At 36.9% G+C, this 10,684-nt stretch overlaps 1 protein-coding gene across 2 annotated transcripts in view; it reads right to left on the bottom strand.

Annotated features, from left to right (window-relative positions):
- Positions 1 to 1,687: 1,687 nt before the first annotated feature.
- The window catches only part of hectd2 (HECT domain containing 2), a 35,762-nt gene continuing 26,765 nt past the window's right edge, over positions 1,688 to 10,684 (bottom strand). For both annotated transcript variants that reach the window (XM_077201201.1, XM_077201202.1), the window contains exons 16-21: positions 10,566 to 10,640; positions 10,307 to 10,394; positions 10,084 to 10,190; positions 3,678 to 3,793; positions 3,446 to 3,589; positions 1,688 to 3,362 (exon numbers count right to left, since the gene is read on the bottom strand). In XM_077201201.1, coding sequence (XP_077057316.1) covers positions 3,242 to 3,362; positions 3,446 to 3,589; positions 3,678 to 3,793; positions 10,084 to 10,190; positions 10,307 to 10,394; positions 10,566 to 10,640 — 651 coding nt within the window. In that variant the 3' untranslated portion in view covers positions 1,688 to 3,241. The remainder of the gene's footprint in view (positions 3,363 to 3,445; positions 3,590 to 3,677; positions 3,794 to 10,083; positions 10,191 to 10,306; positions 10,395 to 10,565; positions 10,641 to 10,684) is intronic.

Below are 10,684 nucleotides of genomic sequence, written 5' to 3'. Positions count from 1 at the left end.
GATTGACACAATGTAAAGCACTTATCAGCCCACCTTTCATGAATACTAATGAGGGGGGCAGGGGAATAGGGGCAATCTTGAGCTGCCAGTCCCAAAACAAATTAGCATTTACAAAGCAAGCCATCAACTAACAGTATGTGGTCAGACAAGTTCCTGTTTTCGGGCCTTTGCGGGCATTTACAGGTACGCGTAACAAAGTTCCAAAGATCCCTGCCAAACAGCACATTTAGCGGGCGTATTCATTGTCTGAATTCTCCCGTATACACCCCTTTTGACGCAGTGAGAGGCTCCATTTGCTCTGCCCTGTCAGAGCTTTGAGCATTTACCTCGAGAGGTCCTCTTTTTGGGAGGAGGTCGGACCAACGTTTAGTGTGTTTATGGGTCACCTAAGAAGGGGCTCCCTGCATCCAAACAAACCATTAGTAATTGAATTGTTCAGGCAATTGCCTTGGCCTACAAGGTGTGCAATTTGCCTTCACCTTTGGGCGTTAGGGCTCATTCTACTAGAGGCATGGCGTCCTTGGGAGTGCCCCTCCAGGAGATCTGTGAGGCAGCCGGTTGGGCTACCCCGCACACATTTATCAGGTTTTATAGTCTGTACCTCCCTAGTACACCTGGTGCACATGTGCTCTTGTCCTAGCTGAGTACCTGAGATCCGTTTCACTCTAGGGGAGGCCTTTTTCGGTGGGTGGCCTAGTGGGCATTCGTTCCCCAAAGAGTCGCTTTCAACGACGCAGTGTTGAGTTCCCTACGATAGGGAACGTCTCGGGTTACAACTGAAACCCCTGTTCCCTGAGGACGGAGCTGCATCATACACTGCATCATCTTGCCACACCCCTCGATGCCTAGGAGCAGGTTGTTTCATCGCTAGGCTAATGTGTGTGTGTGCCGGCGTCACTATTATGCATCCAGTTATGCCGTCACATGTTACCTCATGACGCAACACCAATCAGGATTGAAATAGTTTCATTCATACTTCAGTGGTGCACGCTAAGGGAGCGTCCCCAAAGAGTCGTTTTCAACGACACAGTGTCTCGTTCCCTCCTCATGGAACAGGGGTTACATTCGTAACCCGAGACATTTTCAACATTGAAAATAATAATTGTTTCTTGAGCGTCACATCAGCATTTTAGAATGATTTCTGAAGGATCATGTGACACTGTAGGCAGAAGTAATTGCTACAGAAAACTCTTTGCCATGGCAAGAATTAACGTTATTAAATATATTAAAACTATTATTTTAAATTGTAATAATATTCAAAAAGTTTCTGTTTTTACTGTATTTTGATCTAATAAATGCAGCTCTGGTGAGCATAAAGGACTTTCAAAAACATTAACAAATATTACTGACACCAAACTTTTGATTGCATATATAGTGATTTCCACCAAATAACCATATTCTGCATAGTGAAGATAGTCATTCATTACCTCTGTTCTACTTTTGTACAAACAAATGTTTGAATAAAATGACTTTGCATAAAAACATCACTAATAACAGCAGAAATTATAACAGTATAATGTGCGGCTCTTGTTGTGCTCTCTGTAGTTCTTCATTTGACCTTCAGATTCTTCTTATGACTTTTAAGAAAGGCATAGGCTCACATTCTAGACAGGAGGTGGCAATAAGTCCAAGCTAACTAAAATACAGGTTAAGGGATCTCTCTTTCATCACAGAACAAAAAAAAATCTTTGCTGTATAACTTTATTCATTAAAAATGAATGAGCAAAGTTGAAATAAATACATGGTAAATACATTTGTACTCAGTCATTGGAGAAGATAAAACCATAGCGTGAACACTGGAGTGATTAAGACTGACAGACGATATAAATACATATAAAGTCACTTCACAAGTCCAAAGAAAATCACATCACATGATGAGCCACAAATATGCAAAAATACACCACTTACAAGTATCCAATTACACAAGCCAAACCAGGATAAGTAGGGTGACTGATGTACACCCCACTAGTTAGAGGCAATTTACTAGCATACTGTAGTATCACTAGACCTTCGATTGTGTCCTAAATGAATCATGAAACTGATGGCACAAAGCAGAGAATTAATTGTAAAATAAATAATGTTTTTGTTTTTATGACCAATACTGTTGTCAACCACTCTATTTAAAGAATAACCCCCCCAAAAAAAGTTCATCCATGTTATGGCTAGTCAACAAACATGAAACATTCAGACACAAACAAAAATCACATTACCTAACTTCCTTTCATGCCCAAGAGAGGTTGAGAAAGGGTTGTCGACAATTACTAAACTACACTCAACAATACCGCAACATATGAGCTCAGACACAAACCTTAACTTAAAAAGTTTAAAGTTTATTAACAGCTACATTTTAAAAGCCCATCAGAAACGGAGAAAATGCTTGAGTTAAGGAATGTTTCACACTGAAGCTTTTATTAACTGTGGGCTTCTGTAACCCTGGAGACAAAGCGCTGTCTCTTTAAGAATGCTGGGTAAGTTTGACAGCCTGTTTGCCAAGCTATTTTAGCTGAGACCAAGCCCCTTACTGACCTACTTTCAACAGGAGCATGGGGCATTAGACCTGGCCCATGTTGAAGATAAAATCCTAAAACATTTGAATTTTCATTTCATAATGCAGCACAATTGAGCTTCTTGAACAAATATACACTGTATTATCCATAAAATCCACATATTCTAATACCACATAAAATGTTTGGTCCTTCACTCAAGCAGTCAGCAATGAGGAGTGCAAATTACATAACGACTAAATACGAACAGCTTAACTGGGTTCATCATAGAGCCCTGGTTCACAACAAATAATACTACACTGTACACAATCTACAATATATCATATTGCTGAAACTTTACATCTAGAGCTTACATTATCACTGCTGTGCGTTATCCTCCTATGAATTGTTTCATGAGTGTGAATGTTAACTGAATTGACCACAATCGCAGGTAGTCGATTTGAAATTGGAATTGGCATGACAGGAAGTGGAATTGACTGATATTTAACACAGGCAATGCATTCTGAGAAATTAAGTCTATAAACCTATAATTTCAAAATCTTTCAAAAAAAGTTAATGAACCAACAATGCTACAATTACAAATACATCTACACTACCATTCAAAAATCTAAATTCAGTTGATGCACAACCCTTTTGGCTGTTAATAATCATCAATATCAATATCATTGGCCATTATCTTTCAGTGAATGCAGGCTGAATACAGTCATAAATTGGATTATCAGATCTACAACTGTTATCTACTCCAATCCGAAGCCCTCTGCATTTGAAATGGCAATAGTTAACTTTTGCCGTAATTCTTTCTTGCTCTTGTATGGAGGTAGACAAATCTGGTTGAAGCATGTATGCGACACTGGAAGCCTGCAAAGAAGATGAATAAATAAACTGTAGAGAATGAACCTGCATGCAGTAGTTTTACTGCAATCAGCCATTGTGATGATTACCAGTCAGTCGAGACATCAATCTTGGAGATCTTGAAGTTGAGGTCGGCCATTCCCCCCACAGGAACGCGATCACTTCCTGTGGTAAAGTGGAGCAGTTTCTTCTGCAGCTCCAAAGGAAAGGCCAGAACCACATCCCAGAAGGCCCTGCAACACCAGAGAGAACAGTCACTTTTCTACTAATAGACATGCTTTTCAAAGCATGACTATAACAAATTGTAAACAAGACATGTACCGGATGGTGGGGTCAGTCTTGCTGTAGCCCTCATACTGCACCACTCGCTGCAGAGAGCCCATGTCCAGATTAGGACTTCCACAAACTAGGATCTCAACCTCTTCTGGCCTCAAGAGCTACATAAATGACAGATTTAATGAGTCCTTATATCACTTTATATTACTTCTATAGTTATAATTAGGTGCATATTTGTGGAGAAAAATTGTTAATTTAAATAACGTACAACAATGATGCATTTAATTACACACAATCACCAGCACATAAACATTGCATCAAAAATGTATGGGTAACACACTTGATAATAAAGTTCTATACATGAACATTAGCAATAAGTAACATTAATTACCGTTATTTAGCAATAGCATAGTATAAATGCATAGTAGGCAATAGCATAGTATAAATGTACACTGCCATTCAAAAGTTTGGGGTCTGTAGGTTTTTTTTATATTTTTGAAAAATTAAAATAAAAAACTTAAAACTTTTCTATTTTAATATATCTTAAAATGTAATTTATTCATGTGATGGTAAAGCTGATTTTCAGAAGCTATTATTCCAGTCTTTAGTGTTACTGTACATAATCCTTCAGAAATCATTATAATATGCTGATTTTGTGCTCAAGAAACATTTCTTATTAGTATCAATGTTGTATCAAATAGTTTCCACAAAAACATTAAGCCGCACAACTGTGATCTTTTTTTGGTAACGCTTAATTTTACAGTCCTGTGCCCCATGTACAATATATGTACTTATTATAGTAATTACAATAACTGGGTAATAACTAAGTACTAACCCTGAACCTACCCCTAAACCTAACCTTAACCCACGTACTTACCTTATTATTACCCAGTACTTTCTTAGGTAAGTACACTGTAAGTACACGCAAGTTAACGCACTGTAAAATTAAGCGTTATTACCCAGTACTTTCTTAGGTAAGTACACTGTAAGTACACATAAGTTAACATACTGTAAAATGAAGCGTTTCCATTTTTTCAGGATACTTTAATGAATAGAAAGTTCAAAAGAACAGTATTTAAAATTATTTAAAATAGAATCTTTTGTAAATGTCTTTGTCACTTTTGATAAATTTAAAGATTTTATACATTACTTTAACTCATCAAAATATTTGTTTTAACTATTTTCCATTTTTCAAAGTCAGCTTAATAAAATTTAAGTTGAAATTACTTATACAGCCAAGTTGATTCATTAATGTCAATCCAGGTTTAAATAAATACTTTAACAGTATTGTTCATTCTTAGCTATTCGGGGTCGCCGATCACGCCGGCGTGATCAAGTTACATGACCAGTTTAAGACGTTGAAGCATAAAAACAAAGTCACGTTGAGCGCTGCCGTCCACTTCTGTCGAAAGTGCTGGCTTGAAATTCTATTTTACTTTTTGTTTTGTGTTGATAAACCAAGTAAAAACGGAGATATGATCATTTAAACTTTATATAAAAAAATACTGACGCGTTCGTAAAAGAACGCCAGATGTGATGCGACAGGCGTTGCATTTATTCTAATAACTTTGTCAGTTTTTGTCATAAAACAAAACGGAGAAAAATGTGTGAATCTGCTGACTCTGCTCTTCAGGCTGCACGTTTTAGGGAATGGAGGAGGAGCCAACTGAGCAAAGACGCAAAATTAAAAAGGCAGAGGATTTACGGGAGTTGACAAAGAGAGACGTTATATATATCATGTATAGAGAGATATTATTGCTAGTTTTTGGAAGAGTTTGAGTAGATTTTGAGAGTAGTTTAGGAGTAGTGTAGATAGTTTACGTAGTTTAGGAGTGGTTTAGGTATTTTAGGAGTAGATTTAGATAAACTGTTTTAAGGAGTGGCACAGATAAAAAATAAAATTGAATAAAAAACACCTGATATTTTTTGTAAATAGTTGTATGTATAGTTTGATTTTGTGTTAATTTTACCTTTTGTATGGTATATTTGCACTAATGAGGAACCCCTCTGACTCAAGGAATGAAAGCCCTGTAATCTAGCTATCTGTGTAATTGTACATGAAGTGTTTTGTAGAGTTTCTCAGCAAAAAAGTAAAGAAAAAACGCCTATTGCCACACCGCCTATTTGTGATTATATAGTTAAATTTTTATCTCAATTTTAAATTTTTTATTTTGTATTTAAACTATTTGGTAACCCTCATACTCTGGGTATGCAAGGGCTTAAATATAGCTCTCTGAATAATTGTGTGCACAACATTTTTTACAAAGTGGCTGAGCTAAAAAGAAAGAAAAAAAGCCTATGGCTACACCCGTTTTTTTTGTAAATCATATTTTTTTTTGTATATAGCTTGATTATATCTGAATTGTGCCTGTATATGTTGACATTTACAACTTGTGTTTACATTTTAAACCTTTTAAAATGCTTCATTGAGCATGTTTGTGTTTTTTGTAGTAGAAAAGCTATAATTTTTCTATTCGGATTTTGTGTTTTTGTGTGATTTTGGGTCCAGTATGTTGATACAGTACATCAAAGTGAAAAACTAATTGTCTGGTCATATAGGTGATGTTGTGCTGAAAAAAATAATACCAAACATTGGTATGGTAAACATTTGTTTATGTCGCAAAATTTAAAAAAAATAAAAGTACTCAAAAACGGCCAAAATAGCCCAAGACTCCGAAGGGTTAATTTATGATACCCGATATATTAATTAATGTTAAAAAAATGAACCTCATTGAAAAGGGTTAATAAATGATCCTACAAGTACTAACGTACCAATTTATGCATACAAGTTTTTGCATTCTTTATAGTTATACTTTTAAATTGGCACAGCATCTTAAAAAAGTCATGCTAGATGCTGAAAAACAGCAAGACGTGACAAAATAAAACAAATTAAAATGTTCAACAAAATAAATGTTAATTTATTAACATTTAATACAAAATATGGCTTTAATTAAAATTTTCAATTAAAATAAAGGGTTGATTGACAGCCGTAGAGAAAAAAAAAACATGTATTAAAGAAACAGTCAAATCTGCATTTTAAACAATGTTTTGCATTTGTGTTTGCATCACATATTTCATACACCAAAAATAAAAAATAAAAAGTAAAGTAAAATTACTCTGTGTTGGTATTAACATGAAACCATTTCTAATGCCACACCCTGCACGTACATAGACTGTGTTGTGCAGTGTGTTGAGAAACAGAAAGACAGTGTGAAAGACAGAGAGATCGAAAGATAAATAGGTATTTTAGCCACAAACGAGATAGCAATGGTCCAAACCAATCTGCCACGTGCTTCCCCTCCCCTAGCCCTCCACCTCACCCCTCCCCGCCTCACACCACACCAGGACCAGCGAGTCAGATATTACCGTTCCAGAGCCTCTTACATAAGCAGCCAGGGACACAGTCAACTGTTGTGTAATCACTAAAGACAGGGAGGGTCTATAAGTTTATCATGGCTAGTGGAATCAGGCCAGAGGAGGTCTGAAATCATGTTTATTTCTTCTTATTGTTACACTATTTTACCACCATAACACTGTTAAAGCTGCAGTAGGGAGTTTTGAGAAAATGTTGACTTAGCCTGAACATTTTAAGAAGCACAACTTACAGGTCCAACCCCCTTGCTCTCTGCTGCACTACAGCCCTCTCTGCACAGCTCCTCCCCCACAGCGGAGCCTGCCGTGAACGCGCAAGGCTAGTAAACAGGGCCACCGATGACGGTGGATTATAAACAGTTGTGGAACATTCACTAATAGGGACGAAACATCAACAATATGCTTTACATTGACTATGGCCTGCCCATACTTTGACTACAAACTTGGTCCTCAAATCATTATGTATTTTGCAATACATGTAACTTTATAAGGTTGCACTCTTTCTATAAGTTATAAATAGCTACTAAGATAACGTTAAAGGATTAGTTCACTTTAAAAAAAAACTTTTGCTGATAATTTACTCACCCCCATGTCATTCAAGATGTCCATGTCTTTCTCTCTTCAGTCGAAATGAAATTAAGGTTTTTGATGAAAACATTCAAGGCTTTTTCTCCATATAATGGACTTCAATAGGACACAAGCGTTTGAAGGACCAAATGACAGTTTCAGTGCAGCTTCAAAGGGCTTTAAACGATACCAGACGATGCATAAGGGTCTTATCTAGCGAAATGATCGGTCATTTCAAAAATAAATAAAAAACTTGAAGTTTTATAAGCACAAATGCTCGCCTTGCTTTGTTCTGTGATGCACGTTCGTGATCCTGTTCGAACTCGTTCATCCAAATGAACGAATCTTTTTTCGAGTCATTTCGTTCGTTGAATGAACGAAATGACTCCTAAAAAGACTAGTTCAAAATGAACAAATCTTTTTTCGAGTCATTTCGTTCGTTGAATGAAAGATTCGTTCATTTGGATGAACGAGTTTGAACAGGAGAGTCACGAACGACGGTACGCGCTCGCGCTGTGCAAGAGAGGGGTGATCAGCGCGTACACGAGCGTGATTGACACTGCTAAGACATTCCTCCTGGCTCTGATTGGTTGTTTCTGACCGGGAGCGGTGTATTTCTGCAAATGGCAATAGGAGCACAGGGAGGAGCTTGATTTTTTTCACAGATTATCTGTCTCATATTCTACTCTCAGGACATAATGACAGTTTCAACAAATATTTGTTTACAAAAGCTACCTACTGGAGCTTTAAGTCAAGTCAAGTCAAGTCACCTTTATTTATATAGCGCTTTTTACAATACAGATTGTATCAAAGCAGCTTCACAGTGATAACATGAAAATAATATAACAGAGTTTGTTTCTAAAAGAAAATTGAGTCAACGTCCACCTTAAGTAAGGCAGATCAATAATATTATTGAATAATAAATGTCCCCAACTAAGCAAGCCAAAAGACAAGGCAACAGTGGCAAGGAACCAAAACTCCATCAGGTGACAGAATGGAGAAAAAAACCTTGGGAGAAACCAGACTCAGTCGGAGGGCCAGTTCTCCTCTAGCCAACGAAGGAACAGTGCATGATTTATGATTCGGGCAGCATTACAACCAACTAGACACATGTACAGCTGATCCTACAACATACAGAGAGGAAAAAAAAAAGGGAAAAAGGAAAGTGATTGTGCAGTTCGGTGAACCCTGAGAGAAACAAATGATTCACAGGCTGAACATTCCTTAAAATGGTCTGAGAAATAACTATCCCTCTGCTTTTCTTTTTTTCTGTTCATCTCTTGATTAAGAGAGCAGTCTGGGGTAGCACCATGTTGGGAAGCCTAAATTGAGGCTGAATCATCACCAAGATTTATTTACTATTTGCCCTGGTGCATAGAGAAAAATATCCAACAAATACACTTCATCCTGAACACTGAACACATCATCAGTATTTTTAGGTTCAATGAAGTGTTGTTTTTATAAAAGAAAGTTTTGCAAGAAAGAAAATGTGTATTGGTAGATGTAGTTTCTTATGCAAACTATTTCAGGGCACAGTTTGAATCACACTCCTTTAACATGCATTAAGACACAAGAATTTTAATTAAGAACTATTAACTCAGAAAACTGCAGGGAATGTTAGTGCCAACATCCAACAACAAAACAACTTCAACTTCGGCTGATTCAAAACATCGTTCTTCAAGCATAGCTCATTTTTTAATCAATAATTATTTCCATTATTATTGTGTTTTGTTCAAAATTAATTTATATGTAACATATTAATAATTAGTAAATAATAATAATAATAAATAATACATATTTATTATTAATAATAATATAATTAATTGTTATATTTTATTATAATTTTTTTGTAATATGTTAATATTTTATTAAATGTCTTTTCTTACAGACTACTTTGGAGTAGCCAGTTCATTTAGTCAGGATTGGCTGTTTTTAAACAAATGGAGGAGAGCATGTTAAGTGACATACTCATGAGCTGTGTAAATTCTGCAAGAAACTGCGCCTTTGTTCAGATTCCAATTGACATGCCACGCAGAGCAAGAGACTTGCATTTTTCTGGGGGTCTCTATGTATTCATTCTATTGTGACCTTGAATTCTGAGGTCTCTCCCAGCCAGTAGCAGAAGAGCCTGAATAAGGTATGGAGATTGAACAAACAAAGCAGGCCCAGTTACAGGGCACCCTTCCAACAGAGGGGGAAGGGATGGCCCATACACAGATGTAGCCTTCACACAGACACACACACAGACACACACACACACACACACACACACACACACACACACACACACACACACACACACACACACACACACAGCTCTCTCTCCTGCCCCTGAAACTCTCTCTGTCTGAGAGCCACTAGTAGAATATTGCAGAGCTTACTTTGCTAAAAAATGATTAGTTGAAGTGAAATGTCAAGCTGTTTTTAACTTCTACTCACTTGCTTCCAGAGTATTCCCCTCAGAATTCCTTATTCATTTACCATGCAATGATGATTTTGACAGCAAACTTACCATCAGGGCATTTGAGGCACAAACGCTGTGAAAACCATGATAGAAAGCAGCAAACTGACGGTAGATGGACTTATTCAGCAGGAAATCAATGTAGAGCTGGACGTATTCTGTGTAGGGACAAACAGATCAATCCGTCAGTAGCGGGAATAAGACAATGAGGCAATTCATGTTGAAAAGCGAAAAAACAGTCATGCATATAAATAGAGAAAGAAGACTCTCTCACCTTTTCTGTTTAGGTTGGTAACAGGGATCTTGTCCCCTCCTGGTTTCAGATTATATGACTTGACCACTCCAAGCTCTTCCTGAAAAACCTAGAGGAAATTGTACAGAAATTGCCTCTTTTTACATTATCTGTAGAATTTATGGTCTATTTCAATTAGACAAACATGCTTATCTATTAGATACCATAGAATGAGAGAAAGGTTTGAGAGCAAACATCCTGATTGTACAGGTCAAGTTTAGAGACACACCTAAAGACTCACCTGAAATGTGGTGTAAAAGTCCTCTTCAATGTTTCCTTCATAGCTAAGGAGTTCCCCAAGCCCATGAGCAAGATCCTGAAATGTACACACATTAGACAAATATTCTGAATTTGCAACTT

The sequence above is a fragment of the Siphateles boraxobius genome, unplaced genomic scaffold (genome assembly GCF_051911475.1).
Source record: "Siphateles boraxobius isolate OS27281-9 unplaced genomic scaffold, OSU_SipBor_1 46, whole genome shotgun sequence".
In the NCBI taxonomy this organism is placed as follows: Eukaryota; Metazoa; Chordata; class Actinopteri; order Cypriniformes; family Leuciscidae; genus Siphateles; species Siphateles boraxobius.
Note: the sequence above shows the minus strand (reverse complement) of the source record. Positions and strands in the feature narration are given on the sequence as shown.